This window comes from Pieris napi, chromosome 11 (assembly GCF_905475465.1).
Source record: "Pieris napi chromosome 11, ilPieNapi1.2, whole genome shotgun sequence".
NCBI classification, from domain to species: Eukaryota; Metazoa; Arthropoda; class Insecta; order Lepidoptera; family Pieridae; genus Pieris; species Pieris napi.
Genome location: NC_062244.1, coordinates 4,490,474 through 4,507,664, shown reverse-complemented (window position 1 = coordinate 4,507,664; position 17,191 = coordinate 4,490,474). Strand labels below are relative to the sequence as shown.

The 17,191-nt window shown below is 32.4% G+C and overlaps 2 protein-coding genes across 2 annotated transcripts in view; one reads left to right on the top strand and one right to left on the bottom strand.

Moving 5' to 3' along the window:
- LOC125053797 (unconventional myosin-XVIIIa) overlaps positions 1 to 17,191 on the top strand; it is a 170,925-nt gene that overhangs the window by 23,877 nt on the left and 129,857 nt on the right. The window contains exons 3-4 of the mRNA XM_047655363.1: positions 2,838 to 4,058; positions 4,932 to 5,069. Of these exons, the coding sequence (XP_047511319.1) occupies positions 2,838 to 4,058; positions 4,932 to 5,069 (1,359 nt within the window). The remainder of the gene's footprint in view (positions 1 to 2,837; positions 4,059 to 4,931; positions 5,070 to 17,191) is intronic.
- On the bottom strand, positions 9,602 to 11,949 carry LOC125053799. The gene is made up of 3 exons (XM_047655368.1): positions 11,688 to 11,949; positions 11,059 to 11,306; positions 9,602 to 10,942 (listed from the first exon to the last, which is right to left on the bottom strand). Exons 1-3 carry the CDS (start codon positions 11,848 to 11,850, stop codon positions 10,490 to 10,492), a joined length of 864 nt encoding a protein of 287 aa, XP_047511324.1. The 5' UTR covers positions 11,851 to 11,949; the 3' UTR covers positions 9,602 to 10,489.

Genomic DNA, 17,191 nt, shown 5'->3' with positions numbered 1-17,191 from the left:
CACATTAATTAATTTATTTAAGGTATTGAATATTTTTTTTTAAATTTGACAAAATTATGGTGTGTTCTGAACACTATAATTAATTTATTCCCGTTGAAAATTTTACTTAAAGTTAATTTTTCAACAAGTTAAATAATTGTTAACTAACGAAATTTTCTCGAACGACCGTCTTAATTGTAAGTGAAAAAAATTTTTTAAATAATGGTCGTAAAAATATTTCGCTTCGTAGAGCCTTTCTTACATACATACTTAACAAGATCGTGCCATAAAAGTTAAAAAAATATTTATACTTTGTTTATAACAATTTTTTTACTTAAACAAAAACTTAAAAATCTATGTAATGATGTTAAAAAATTTTTTTTTTTCTAAATCATCATATAATCGTTTTTTTATTAATACAAGATATTTATTGATTTGCAAAAAAAAAAAATTCCCGCCATTTGTTGATAAATTTTTTTTAAACAAATTGATTAAATCAATATTTTTTAAAAAAAATTTAACACAACTTTATTACATTAAAAATTTTATGATTTTTAAAAAAAATTTTTTTCCTTAATAACAATTTTTAATTGTTTATAATCGTTTTTTTTAATTTTCTATTGTTTAAATAATTAGTTAAGAAATTTTTTTTTCTACAAATCATAATTGACAGTCCTCTATAAAGTAACAGAAAAAAAATTTTTTTTTTAATCATCAATTCTATTGTTTATTAACTTACCAATTTGTTATAAACAAATATTCAACTTTTGTTTATTTTTTTTCTAAAACTTCTAAAATTAACAAAAACAACCATATATAACAAAGTATAGAAAATTTTTTTTTTTAATTTTAAATAAAAGTAATATTCATGATAATCAAAAAATTTACAAAAAAAATTTTTCTATACTTTGTTATATATATGGTTGTTTTTGTTAATTTTAGAAGTTTTAGAAAAAAAATAAACAAAAGTTGAATATTTGTTTATAACAAATTGGTAAGTTAATAAACAATAGAATTGTTGATTAAAAAAAAAAAATTCTGTTACTTTATAGAAGACTGTCAATTATGATTTTTAGGAAAAAAAAATTTTCTTAACTAATTATTTAAACAATAGAAAATTAAAAAAAAAAACAATTATAAACAATTAAAAATTGTTATTAAGGAAAAAAATTTTTTTTAAAAATCATAAAATTTTTAATGTAATAAAGTTGTGTTAAATTTTTTTTAAAAAATATTGATTTAATCAATTTGTTTAAAAAAAATTTATCAACAAATGGCGGGAATTTTTTTTTTGCAAATCAATAAATATCTTGTATTAATAAAAAAACGATTATATGATGATTTAGAAAAAAAAAATTTTTTTTAACATCATTACATGGATTTTTAAGTTTTTGTTTAAGTAAAAAAATTGTTATAAACAAAGTATAAATATTTTTTTAACTTTTATGGCACGATCTTGTTAAGTATGTATGTAAGAAAGGCTCTACGAAGCGGAATATTTTTACGACCATTATTTAAACATTTTTTTTCACTTACAATTAAGACGGTCGTTCGAGAAAATTTCGTTAGTTAACAATTATTTAACTTGTTGAAAAATTAACTTTAAGTAAAATTTTCAACGGGAATAAATTAATTATAGTGTTCAGAACACACCATAATTTTGTCAAATTTAAAAAAAAATATTCAATACCTTAAATAAATTAATTAATGTGCCGTAGTCGCTTTTGACGCCACGCGCGAATCCTAAAAATGTCACCCGCAGACCTATTTTCAGCGTTAAATTAACATTATAAATAATGGAGCTAGAGTTCTGGGAGTCAGGAGTTTTTTATTAGAAATTTCCTCCTCTTTCAGAATCTTTATTTGAAATTTCTTAAATATTAATAGTTTATTAAATATTGGCAAAAAACTAAATGCCATTATTTTTTCATCTTTAATGGTCTATAACTTTTGCAATTTTTTATGTGCTAATACACGCTTTTAGCACATTTTTCTAGACGTCATTCCGGATCCAATGAGCTATCGCACATAATTTTAAGAGTAGTATCTCTATTTTGTTCCATTTTCAACTTGTCGACTAGACTATATTTACTATATGTGTTATAATATCTTTTTGCGTCATTGATTTATTTTATGTTCGTATCCGCTGTAATTTATTATACAATCGCATTACAGTGTTTATTTTCTCAACTATTTTGTTTATATCAACAAATTGTGCTTCATGAGTTTCTTGGCATCAAGACGTGGTTCTAGAGTGAGACAAGTAGGTCGGTGGTCGTGTGCCGTTAGTGTTTGATGCTCAGTTATGGAAAATTTGGTTAAAGTTGAACGAAAAGGCCTGAAATTAATTGGAGTGACTCTCGGGACATTGGTGTGTTGCCCAATATTTACAGTGAATGTTGTCATCGTAAACAATATTTTCAAATATCAGAAATTATGTCATATTTTGTAGAATAATTGAGATTATGTCACAATTTGATCATCGTTTCATAAACAACATTGCATACTATTACAGCATTGTTCCTCTGTTTACATTATAAGTAACCATTCATATATTCGTTTAAGAAAACGAGTTTCGATTATTTATGTGTACACTTTCATTAACTGCATTGCAGTCTCCATTAATTGATACTCGATATGCAAGTTTTTGCGATAGCAGAAACTAGATGTTTCGTCACAGAGAAACAAAAACTGTATAACCTGTTGTAATGTCTATGATATCTATAGTTAGATTAAAAAGTAATTTTTCAGGCATGTTTGACTAGTTACGACCACTAAATGTAAAGTTTAGCCAATATATTAGTTTTATCCTCGCATATTCAGTAATCAATCCTTACAAAGTTCATCGTTTGTTTCAGGTTCGAAGGTCTTTGAAACTCCGAGGCCGTCGTAAAGAGAAGGAGAAGCTGCCCTCTGGAATCACTGCTGATTATACGGCTTCTCTTTTCGCACATCTCGAACAGGATTCAAATTATTCCAATTACCCAATAATCAATACCTCTGGTTCAAATTCGAACCTTAGTGATGAAAATAATCATTTATCGCCCATTTACCCCACCACTCACACTTGGCACAAAAAAGATGGAGTCCTGCAGTCAGATAGTTCAGAGACCTCCTTAAATTCGTTGAATAATCCAAACAATGCTAATATCAGCCCACGTCAAGCCCCGAATTTACCTCCTGTACCACCACGCCCACCAAAACGAGGCATACTCAAAGGTCCACGCTTAAGCAACACTAGCTCGAATTCCCAAGAAAGTAATGTCCATAATTCAGATACCGTAGATTTCTCGAATGGTCAAGATTCGAATGTTTTGGCACGAAATACGCAGCAAAATGAACTTATTTCTTATGGTATCCCACCCTCTAAGAGCACATCATCAAGTGACGATATGCAACTGATTCAAAACTTTACCAAAAAAGTAATCCATAGCCCTGTTGAAACCCAATTCAAAAATTATAAAAATAATGCAAATTCAGCTATAACGAAACAAGATATCGATGAAGCACCTAAGACAAATGGTAATGGTAATAGCTACCTTGGCGTAACTTCTACGTCGCCTAGTGCCGATTCCCTTACCGACACCACAAACTCCTCGTTCGCCACACCACCGTTTTCTACTTCCCCTGTCGGGGAATCACAAGGATTTCACAGATGGTCCAGGACTAGTACATTCGACGATGTTTATTTACCATTACCTACAATAACTCCATTGCACTTGCCTAAACCTAGAGTTTTGACGATACAGCGTCAGAAAGCTCCAAGAAATGACTTTGGATTCAGCCTTCGAAGGGCAGTGATCCAAGAAAGAATTTTTATCGGCGACATGAAAGATTTGACAGGCACTAACAGTGCTATGGTGAACGGTGATAATAAATGCAATGGAAATTTAATGACCAGTAAATTAACATACAAAGCAGTGATCCTTGCTGAACCAGGTTCATATCCTGGTTCAAGTGAAACAGGACTGATGCCTGGTGACAGGCTTTTAGAAGTAAACGGGGTAAACGTTGAGGGTAAAAACAGAGAGGAAGTTATTGATCTTATTAAAAGCAGTCAGGATTTCGTTACTGTAAAGGTAAGAATGATTTAACAATATTTTTACCTAGTTAAACTTATGTGATAAACGTTATGTATTGTTTCAAGCAAATTAAAGTTCTGAGAGCTATACACCGTTACGAAAAATAACAGTACATTAAAGAAGTTCTCATTCTTAATGTAACGCAAATACCCGTGACTGATTTTAATGACTTACGTTAATTTAACGAAACATAAACTTTTCTATCATACCATATAATTAAAAAATGTAGTTATTTCAAAACTCTGATTTTATTACATAACGCAATCATGGAGAAACTTCCTTTTTTTAATAATATTTAATGGTTTTCACCGTACTATATTGAATCTTACTGCTTGCCGTAAGTTTTACGTTTCTAACACATGCATGATGGCCCATGATAAAACGTAAACGTAGAAAATAAAACCGAGGCTCTTTTTTGCCTTGATTTCGAGACTTTTAGATTAGTACTAGCTGACCCGGCAAACGTTGTTTTGCCATGTATATTAATTCTAAGAAACATTTTTTTAGTTCAATAAAAAAAACTATCTACTATAATAAAACATAGTGGTTGATTGTATGCTGTATCATAAACAAATAAAAACAAAAAAAAAAATGTCTAGAAAATGGTTAGTTGTAAAGGTAAAGTTTGGTCCACCCGTAACATTAAGGGAGATTAAAGATATTGCCTGATTCGCCGACATAACCGATGTGCACACAAAATTTTACGAAATTCGGTCGAGCCATTTCGGAGAAGTTTCATTTAATATGAAAATTTAGATAATATTATACGTTATTTTAAAAAAAGAAATTTAACTACTAACAATCAAAATGCGAAATTATTGGTAAATTGTAAGCTATATCAATAATCTTGCATTATTTATTATTACCCAGGTGCAACCTATAGCAGAATTATGTGAGCTGTCACGCCGTCGTGCTGCAGATGGTGGTGCTGAAGTTGAACTTTCCGACAGCAACGTGAGAGGTGGTACTCTCAGCAGATCTGGGAGCAGGCGATTCATTAGTACACAGGTAACTTATTTATTTTATATATTATATAAACATTTAAAAAGAAAACGCATACAGGCTGGTTTTACTAATTTTACTCCCGTCGAACCTAAATGTACGTTGTAATAAATACTGCGAAAATTATTTGTTAAATAATTTTTCCCCTCTACTTACGCCATAGTTAAAACAAAAGCATCTATTTCTAGTTAATGATTCCATGTTTGTGGAATATAAAATGAAACAAATGTAAATAAGGTTTTTTGGTGTGAATATTTGGACGTGTTGATTAACGGCATAATACGAAGTCTTTTTCTCGTCTTCTTCAGATTTTCTATAATTATTTGGATTAGGGTAATCTGATTTTATGATGAAATTTTGAAATGTATTCGCGAGACTAAACTGGATGCTGAGTAGAAATTATTAAACATTCACCTAATTATATATAAGTCACACGTGACAACCCGTACCGTGTCATTTGTCATAGATACGCTTTGCATACGTTTATAATTACAATGGTATCCTTAACCTAATTAATATGTCGTGGTCTAGATTCTCTACAAGGTAAACGTTCATAAGTTCTAAATAATAACATATCAACATAACATTGCGTTATTAAAGCCGTAATTAGCTTGATGCTGTATTTATTTGTACCTATATTTATATACTTACTAGCAGACCGGCCAAGCGTTGCTGTGGCTAAGGTTTTTGTTATATTACATAATAGTAAACTATTCAAGGGAAACGGTAGGAGAACACCAGTCATGGGGACCACCACGCTTTATTGGTGGTTATGCTATTAAATTGTAGCTTATGTGAAACGTTGGTACTTTCAACACAGCGCCATCTGTTAGAATTGTGACTATTAAATAATAAACAAATATTTTGCAATAAAATAATATTGCGGGTATAAATTGAGATGTAAGCTATCCTATCTTTTAAGGGGCCGTCTCCACAAGCGAGAGAATCGCGACGATACAATCGTCCTGCCACGCATTTCTATACAATATCATAGAACGTGTCTCCACACGGCGATATTAACGCGGCGATGCGACGGGTGGTTGAGTGCGCGCGAAACGTCATAATATCGCTGCGAGCCTGTCGCTACTGGCGACGCGCACGTCGCGCGCTCGCCACGTAACGTGGCGCTCTCGCAGAGAGCTCGCGACGTGCGTGACCATACATCAATAAAAACAATACATCCATAGTAAATAATTATTTTATTGACTGATTTAGACACTACTTATTTCGGTCTCGTCTGGCACCACTGAACTCTAAATGAACACTGAACAAAATCAAAATCAAAATACGTTTATTCAATTTAGATGCTTCTTAGAGCATGCTTATGAATGTCAACAACGTTTACAAAATTTACGTAAGAGCAGGACTACGCCATCCGTTCGCAAAACTACCAGGAGGCCTTGTTCTGAGAAGAACGGGCAAGAAACTCAGCAAGTTTTGCCCTCCCTTAAAATAAGAGCACAACGTGTCGTCAAAGAAACGCGGCGATTCCGTTACGAGTCGTTGCGGATACGATGTGATTCGAATCGCGACGATACGCTGGCGGAATAATCGCTCGTTCGTGGAGATTACCCGACGATAAAAACGCTACCCCTAAGTTAGATCAAACTGCACACGGTGTGCAAATTTGATTGATATCGGTTCGGTAGTTTAGGAGTCCATAGCGGACAAACAACGTGACACGTAATTTATATATATGTTAACGTAAAATTGTAAAAACCGTTAGATTGTAATCTATCGGTTATCGGTATTCGGTAGATTGTACTACACTAACTTAGTTATCATTCAAACTTCTTTGGTCAATTACAGATTAATTTTACTTCCCAACAATTTCATATAACTACCGAATAATAATACGTTAAATTGCAAGCAGAATGTTGAGTTGACAATCTTTCGACAGTTTACAATCTCGCGAGATAGATTACAATCTAACGGTTTTTACAATTTTACGGTGACATATACTAAGATGGTAAAATAATCACGTAGTATTTCTTAACAAAAATATTTCTAATGTGCGTATATTTCTTGTAAATGAAACATTTTAGAGCCGCGTAATTTTATTTATGTCCCAATAGGATTTATCTTTAATCTCGCAGATAGGTTTATTGAGTTGTTCCCCTTGTCCATCTGACCCTATTGTGGTGAAGCCATTAATAACATTAAGAATTAAGGGCCCATAGCCGAATAAAGTAACTTGAATTTTCGATAGTATTAATTAAAATGCTTTCATTTTTATAAAGTCAAACCACCGCATAAATCGTAATAAACCCAGATAATGGAGAACGGTATAATTAATACGGTCCTTCATAAGTAATGCATTTCTCCATTGTGCCTTACTTAGCTTTCACTAGTTATACACCTGTAGTCGCAAAGGACCTTGTTAACTGAGACACGTATTCCGCATAATATGCTAGCTTCCATTCAATCCAGACACTTGTGTTAGGGTGGAATACTTTAGCGCCCTCATACATTAGTACAAGCTTTGGCGATGTATTGTTTCTCAAAACCAAACGATTTTATGCTCTCTGGTCTTATGCAGGATTAATCTTGAACAATTTCGGCTGCAAGATTAATGCTGCATCGAAAGTTATCGGCATTCGGCATCGGCGTTTATCAAACATTAAGAAATATTTTTCTTTGTCTTTACTGAACACGTTCCGTTACGTATGGTTATTAAGAGTACAATTTTCTTGGTTTTTGAGAACCTTTATATTCTACGTATACTGAAATTATTGAAGTGAAACTTCTATAGAATCGTTGTGATTTCAAACCGGATGCAACGGAAAAAGCGACAGTAAAAAGAGACAGACGCATAAATTCGTAGGATTTAGCGTGGGAGAGAATGAGATGGGAAGAATTGTGCAGTGTATAAACTTTAAATTGGCGTGTATTTGATCATTTTCTGAATAAAAAAACATAGATGTGCAAAAAATTAAATAAGTAATAATCATCGAATTTCAAACTTCCATTATTTTAGTTTTTATCAAATTAAAGATTGATATTGATATTAAACTTATAAATAAAAATTTAACATAGTCCTACATTTAGTTAGTGAAAAAAGTATTATTTACATATTATTCATTATAAAAACTTTGTTTTTGATGGTTTCACTTCTACCACATGTGAATTGCACACATGAGTTTTTTGTAATTATAAAACTGAAGCGTTATTTTACCAGCAAGCGAAATAATTTACTTTGTTATTGAAATATTAGTAAGTAAAAAATTGGGAACATAAAACGGAAACAATATTCTATTTAGGTTTTTAGCGTAATAGATAATATGCGTTGCGTTGATATACGACCTCAATATGGACGTGTACTCGATCAGAATTATAAAAATGCAACTCGTTTGAAATTTTTATGTCTAAATATATTTCATGGCTAACGCCTCAGGGTATGTGCGAAATATTTAAGTTCGATATAACTTGTATAGCTATATTCAGTCTTGTGGATTTGTTTAAGGTGAGGTAGGAAACACCAAAAATAGTCGATTCGAAGCGAAATAGACTTTTGAAAAAACTAGGGTTAGAAAAATATGCGGAATGGTTGATCCTGTATAAATTTTCTGATCCGTTGTTTTTTTAAATATTTAATTCTCAAAAATTCTCTCCCGCAGCTGACTAAATCGGTCATGTTTTGATGTAAACTTTAGTCAGGAAATTGTAGTAGGTGCACCGGAGCGCGTAAGTAGTCTAGACGGGTCATATCTTACTGCGAATGAGGCTTCCTTTGACCTGCGCAGAATAGCTTATGTTTTAGATCGTTAGACGTATGCTGTAATTCATACCAAATTTGACAAAAAATAATTAGTTATCTTAATATATATAAATTACGTGTCACGTTGTTTGTCCGCTATGGACTCCCTAAACTACCGAACCGATATCAATCAAATTTGCACACCGTGTGTAGTTTGGATCCAAGTTAAAAGATAGGATAGCTTACATCTCAATATTATTTTATGGCAAAATATTTGTTTATTATTTCATAGTCACAATTCTAACAGATGGCGCTGTGTTGAAAGTACCAACGTTTCACATAAGCTACAATTTAATGGCATAACCACCAAAAAAGCATGGTGGTCCCCATGACTGGTGTTCTCCTACCGTTTCCCTTGAATAGTTTGCTAATATGTAATATAACAAAAACCTTAGCCACAGCAACGCTTGTCTGCTGTATAATATATACATATATTATATACATATCTATAAATGTCTCTTTCTCGAGACAACAAAATCTGATTCAATTCAAAGTTGTAACAACATCCAGTTATCCAGGCAACATTTTTGATAAGCCTACATGAAATTTTTTATTCAATTGTCAGACAAAAAACAAAAAAGCTCTTCCGATATGTGGTGATTCAAAACTATTTAGGTTTTTAGAACTTCTAAAAGTATCAATAACTATTAATGCCTATATCACAGTATTATGTTGACTATCAAATTCAACATCACTATATTGTGTAGTCATTAATTAAAAGGAAGATTATATATATATATGTACTACTACTATAGGTTGATTGTAAACAAAAAGCCAAGACTATCAAAATTCAGTTTAACTTTATTTTTCTAGCCATTTTACTAACATATATAAGTCATAGTTGCAGAATGCTACAACTATAATTTTAACAATAAATGGATCTCTATTAACATTAATACAATAAACATTTTAATATTTACAAAAATTATCAAGGCCTGTTTTTGGTAAAAATAACCTAAGCAAAAATATCTAACAATTTATTTTATAGGTAACCTCCAAGGACTGACCATAATATTATATACAATATATATCAAAACTAGTGACTTCCAAAATCATATCAGTATTTACTTTAAAGCCAACTCTGAATCTGAAAACCTACCTTTGATACACCTAACCTTATTTAGCTAAGCCAGTATAGCTACCAACTACATACTAGCTTTCAAACTTAAAGGTCGAGTCAACCATTAGGACAAGCTTTAGAGTCGAGACTTAGTGCTGAGTATGAGTATGATTGCTTAGCGTTAAGTCTTGACTCTGTACTTTTCTCAGATTTAGAATGAACTTAAACTATGTAAATTTTATATAAACCATAAGAATAAAGATTTATCAACTGAAATGACATGACTATGACAACAGGCATAGTAATATATTAGTTTATATTACATAATAAGGCCATTTTAGTTTAGTTCATGGTGTATGTTTGGCATTACTCTATTTAATATTGATAGACCTTTAACTCTTGGATTAACACCAAGAGATAAAGGTGAGATTCAGAAATGAGACTAAGTGCAAAGGATTGCTCTCATGTCAGAATCCAATAAATTTTTGACATATAGTAGGTCAGTTTCACTATTTCAGACACTAAGTATCATTTCTAAATCTCACTTTTATAATAAACATATTAAAATAGTCACAGTTTTAACATTTTATGTACATACACATATTGTTGTCAATTGTTCTGCACATTTTTTTCAAAACTTTGCATTTCATACTTAGCTATCACATTGCACACTTCCATCTTAACCTTAGGTATTAAATTTGGTTGTAATTTTTTAACACTAGCTGCCATACTCTTAAAGAATACATCAATTTCATTTGTATTTTCTTTGAAAATTTTCTCTATAAGCTTATCTATAACTTGAGATCTCTGTTCTGGTGTTTTTGGTTCTTCAATATATCTTACTAATTTAGGCTGGCTTGTTATTATTGGTTTTGGTAAAATTTTAACAGGTGTTAAGTTTCTAGGCATTGGCATAGATTTTTTTCTACCAGAATTCTTTCTTCCTATTTTTCGAGGAGGCTCCTCTGAATTCAATATTTGTTGGAATTTCATTTCTGTTTTTGGAAGAATTTTAATTAAATTTTTAGAATCTTCATGTTTCGGCCCATCCACAAGTGTGATCTGGAAATTACAGATTTTTTTAAAATTTATAATGGAATGTTTCTTATCTATTTAAAACCAATATGCTTATTAAGTTTGTGAAAAATATAATCTTTAGTAGTAAATTATGTGAATACCTCATAATATTCTTGATTGTCTGTAATAACTTGCTGTTCCGTACATATCTCTGATGCATCATTTATGTCATCAATGTTCACTTCCTCAAATCTCCCCTCGGAATCACTAGGAGTCCCATCAATTGGCAATGAATCAAGGAATTGCAGTTTTTCATTTATATTTGTTTTTGTTTTATGCATTGTACCCAAACGTTTACACCTCATATAGCTATCTCGAAGACCGCGCCACCGCTTTTTGCACTCTTCAACTGGAAATGTTTTAAAAACGTTTTTAGTGGAAACGCCATAACCATACAATAAGTATATACTAATATGAATGTTACAATTGCAAGAAAGTAAAAGAAGAATTGCCTTATTGTTTAGATTAAGTGATTGTCAGCTGAAGAGAAGGCAATAGCAACATATTGTTATACGGAAACGTCATGTCCAATGCATTTTTCTTCTTAAATCCTGCTACGTTCTCAAAATTATATAAACATGTAGTAATTTATAAGTATCTGGTCTAAGAACACAATAGATAACTGCAATCTAATGTTTATTTTTAAATTCTAATTTCTGAATACACTACAATTCAAATTTCCTTGCAGTTGTGTAATGCAGCACAAGTTGGACCAATCGGTTGACCTTACCTGGTTTTAATAATGCTTGAGCTATTTCTTGCCAAGTTGATACTCGAGCCAAAATATTTTTACGTGACGGGTCAAGAAGATTGTAGAGAAAAGTATGAGGCTTCACCAATTCAATGAGAGCAATATTTTCTTCGGATGTCCATCCAATTGCATTTAATGGCATTTTTTGCACTGTCTATAATAAATATTTGCTTGCGTTGCCTTCGTAAAACAAAATGTCTGCTAACCATTACAATTTACAATCCACGAATCACAATCCAGAGACGAAAATAGACGCGCCGCGCAACGCGACGTCACAGCTAGTCATAAGATTTCTAAATTGTGATTGGTCAAATATTTCCGAGCCAATTCTCTGAAGCATGAGCGACATCTATTTAATCTCAAGTATAACGTGTTTACTTAGTTGTTTTTGTATTTGACGCTAGATGTCGCTTTTCTTATTATTACGACTATCTAAATATTAAGCAGTAGTTTACCGAACTCTTTCATTTGACGATAGATGTCCTTGTTCTCCAAACATTCCTAGTTACTATGAGGTGACTAGCGCAACGATCACAACAGTGTATATACTATATATACATATTATGTTGTTAATAGTGTAGTTCTCCCATTCAAGCGAATAGGGTATATTATATAAATAGTATTTTTCGCCGACTTAAAAAACAAGTAGTTGTATAGTTTTACATTTTGGTACTACAACATGCGTAGTAGTGTTGTCGTACATTTAAACACAAAACGAATTTATGCATACGATGAAGGTAGATTACTGTGATATTTAAAGTGTTTTATGGGTCAATTTCGTAAGACACACAAGCTGTATATTATCAGCTTATCACCCTACAGTAATTATAAAAGCTTATAATATTTTCTAGTTTGTCTCCCAGTATCTTTGTACTGCACTTACGATAAGATACAGCGTTGATACTTTATACATAGAAATATGAAAGTTCTTCAAATAAATATCAGTTAAAGGATAGAAGGTTACGTTTGAGTTTATTACATAATATTTCATGTTCAGAAAGAAATCAATAGCAAAAAACCACTCCGCTTAATATAATATAGGTATATTTTAAATACGATGCTACTTATTAGTGTTGAAACGATTACATTACTCTTACCTAATGAGGGTACACAACCTTTGAAGATAAAATAATACGCCGTTTTAATTTATATCCCTTTTGAAGTTATTCTGGTATGCGGCACGCGCTTTGTTATTGATATTTATCGGGAATCGTATTACTGAAGTATGTAAGTACATATATAGATAGCGTAAGGATGTTCTTAGACTAAAAAGAGAGTAATATATATATTTTAATAATCATGATTTATCTTTACATTTGCTCTATTTTGGTAAGTTTATAAGCTATTAGTTCTCTTTATTAATAAAAATATCATAATATTTTTATAATATAATCATAATTTCTATTAGTGTTTTCTTTAATAAGCTGCCTAGAAGCTACAGCTAGTTTATTGTTTATTTTATTATTTAACTACGTAAAAGTGTAAATAATTAAAAACGAATTAAGTGAGGGCCAGCGGTGGATTCCAAAAAAAACCAAAATATATTAAAATTACTTTAATTAATTACTTTTACAAATAATGAACTTAACTAAATACAATTATTTAATCGGCCCGATATTAGGTGCACGATAAATATATTATATAATAAACTTAACTAGATGAGACTTGACCGGTCCGATATGAGGTATCCGATCAAAAAGCTGTTGGTTCTCTTGTCCCTTTCCTTATATAGCGTAGTTTCGTAAGAGGTGACTTGTATTGGGTTTGCGGGGCAAAGGGAGTGCAATGAATATGTAACATCTCCCCCGTAAGATGAGCAACTATTTGCTATTGATGTCTATAGCAAAAGTTGCGGCTCGAAGTTCTTGCGCAGACATGTTCTTATTATCCGTTTTTGAAATCGGCTTCGAAGATGTATTTCGGCGATATCGGAGTACGAAGAAAAGTACAGCTGCGCCCAGGAGTGTGGTCATAGCGAAGTACAAAGGAATCGTTGTGTGGTATATTATGTTTGATGAATCATATGTTTCCGCCGGTGCTTTCATTGTAATTCCATTTTGCATATTGTGTAACTTCGTGAGATCGATTGAATTAAGTTGGACACCTGGTTGATTTTGTTGAATGATGTTGTCCATTCGAGGAAAATTAATGATTTCGACACCGCTTCCTTTAACTCGGTCGTCGATGTTGGTGGCCGTAATTTCTGAGGATTTTAGCATACATGATTTAGGTATTGTTGCGAAATAGCTGCCGTGAAGTATTTCATATTTTTCGTGGGAACAGACGAGTTGAACTTTTGTAGGTTTTGGGAATGATATTATATAGTGCTGACTGTCTAGTTCCGTAAGAGCTTCTTTATACATAGTAATAGGCGTTGAGGAACATGATTTGTCTATTTCTTGAGAATGAATAATTTCGTAGATGCAGTCCTTTTTGGTCTTCATTTGATGACGTAGTTTTTGCTCACATAATATGTGCCACCTGTTGATCTTCGGACATTCTGTCTCTATGTACACAAATTCTTTAGAATTAGTTGCTACGTATGGATAGGACGGGATAATTACCTGAGAATGTATATTAGGTACAGGACACAATCGATAAAGTTGGAATATTGTAGGTAAGGTAATAGGAAAGCTAAGGACAACCACTATTTTCCTGTCTATATAATATGAACCTAAGCTAATTATATCATAAAAGTTTCTTATCTCCAAATCTAAGATTTGATCTGTGCCATACAGATTTTTTAATTTTCTTAACATTATTTTTAAATCATTAATATTTAATATAGAATGGTGCAAAGACATAGTGCGACTAAAAGCTAATATATTTTCTATTCTAATTATCTCATTATATAATTCCTGCACGTTATCGCTTATAATGTTGAATATTAGCGACAGGCGGGAGTATCGAATTACGCTTTGATTGTCCGAGTTAGACATGTTTATTATATAGTTAAGGGCTTTACTTAATTTTATTTGATTCTCTGTTAAATTATTCAATACTTGAGTTTGTTGTATGCTATATTCTTTAAAAAGTGAAATATGTTGATTAAAACTAGAACTTAATTCTTTATTATTCGATTTTAAAATATGAATAGCTGTCTCATATCTCAGAGCGTCATTATGATCGAGATTCCCAGAAATAAACTTTATAAGAGTACCCAATGGATTAATGATGCCTCGTTTAACCCTGGAGTCGGGTTCGAATGATTTTAACTGTAACATAACTTTATTTAATTTATTATTAATATAGTCAGTTTGGCTCTTGAAACGTAATGAGTAACCGTTCGGTAGTCTATGAATAGTTTCAGTCAATTTTGTCTGCAAGTCAAGTACTTGTTGTTCTATTAGGTCTATGTTAATGTCTTTCAGGAAAACATGATGGTGAGAAATGATTTTAGTATCTCCTAATTTAAAGGGAAATAAACCAGGTCCATTGTCAAGGCTGTCAAGTCGAATTTCTTGCGCTTGGGCTAGGGTTGTCAGAGTCAGTATTAGGTACCTGTAACAAAGTAGAATCTTTATGTGTCTTTTGTCGTTTTAATCTAGATTTCGCTACCGGTCCGCGTCTGCGTGAAGTATATATATGTATAGGTAAGTTAGCTATGACTTTATCTTGTGTATAGCGCGTGGCTAGCTTTTGTCTAGCTGCCATCGGATTTCGTACATATATCTCTTGGTCGGGTTCATACTGTACTTCGGGTTCTCTGTGAGTATTTCGTTGCGTCATAATCGCTTCGCGTTCGGCGAACGATGAGTCATGTATAAGTCGATATACTGTTTCCATTTTACTATGATGGTTTTGCATAATATATTGTTGTAATAAACGTTCGGATAAATTTAAATCAGTGGGATCTCTTGGGTCGTAATGTCCAGTGTTTAAGTCATAGGGTCTACATTTAGTTAAACTATGTATGGAACTATTATATGCCAAAATTGCGTAAGGTACTAAATTGGTGGCAGATTCGTTTTTATGTTTTAATTTTAATATTCGGAGATGTTCTAAGAGAGTACTATGGAAACGTTCTATCATGCCGTTTTCATTTGGGGTATGTGCAGCGATCTTATGATGGTGTATTTTGTGAAGACGTAAAAATTCAGTTACAACTTGATTCGTAAACTCGGTTCCTTGGTCAGTAGTCAAGGACATCGGTGAACCGTGATGGGTGATGAACGTTAGCAATGATTTTACGATATTAGGGGCTGTACAGTCGCTTATACGATACGCCTGTGCATATCTGGAAAATGCATCTATTAAAGTTAAATATTTTTCTTGTTCTATAGTTAATACATCTACATGTAGCATGTCAAAGGGTTTTGATGGCGGAGGTACAATTTTAAACTGTTGCTGTATTGGGTTGCGATCGTATTTCGCACAATTACATACCGCACATCGATTTATATATTCTGTTATATCTGATTTCATATTAGGCCAAAAATAACGTTGTGACAAAGAGTTATATGTTTCATTGATACCACGGTGGTTGGTTTTACCTTCATGATATTTCCTAATAGTATCCTGTTGGTTTAGATAATCTGATACGTTCTCAGTTTGCCGTTTGACGAGTAATATTTTCATAGAGGAACTTCTAAAAGTTCTTTGAATAATAGGAACAATGTGAAGCATTCTATCTATTGGCTGGACTAAAATTGCTGTACGGATATTTGGATCAACATATTTTTTAATGAGGTCGATAGTTCCTTGTTCTAGGTTGTCTACATGAACTTGAACTGAAATGAGAGAGAATTTTTCGAATGGTTTACTAATGACGGGCTTCACTCTAGGTAAGTGATTAACTATATTAATTAATATCTGTCTGCGGAATTTATTTAAAGGGTCATCGCTAATAGGAATCTCAAGAATGGGATTTTCGGAGCTAGTATGAGCGGTTTCAGTATGCGACGAACTTTGTGGTGATTGGAATTCGCGTGTTTCAGGTGCTGTCAGAGTGGATGAAGAAGATTTGCTATTCTGTGAGGCTGTTGTAAGTGTCGATGAGGTACTATGACGACGCGGGTCCCGTGACGTATTAACTATTAAGGACATAGCTTCGTCATTGTGTATTTCAATACGCGATAGCGCGTCAGCGTTCGTATTACACTTACCCTTTTTATATATTACAGTAAAATCGTATTCTGCGAGTTTTAGTTTCCACCTTGTTAAACGGGAATTTGGCTCCTTTAAATTCATAAGCCATTGCAAAGGCTTATGGTCAGTGACAATTCGAAACTTACGCCCAAAAAGGTATGGCCTGAAATACTTAGTAGCCCAAACTATGGCTAATAACTCTTTCTCTATTGTTGAATAATTTTGTTCACTAGTATTTAGGGTCCTGGATGCGTATGCTATGGGTCTATCGCTACCTATTGAACCTTGAGATAAAACGGCTCCTAATGCGATATTTGATGCGTCTGTCGTTAGTATAAAATCTTTTGTAAAATCGGGGTACTGTAGGATAGGATCATTCATTAATAAAGTTTTGC

Excerpts from the sequence above, each read along its gene's own strand:
- LOC125053799 (XM_047655368.1), bottom strand. The coding sequence starts at position 11,850 with ATGCCATTAAATGCAATTGGATGGACATCCGAAGAAAATATTGCTCTC. Across the intron at positions 11,307-11,687 it reads TCAAGCATTATTAAAACCAG|TTGAAGAGTGCAAAAAGCGG; the intron begins GTAAGGTCAACC and ends AAACATTTCCAG. Across the intron at positions 10,943-11,058 it reads ACAATCAAGAATATTATGAG|ATCACACTTGTGGATGGGCC; the intron begins GTATTCACATAA and ends TGTAATTTCCAG.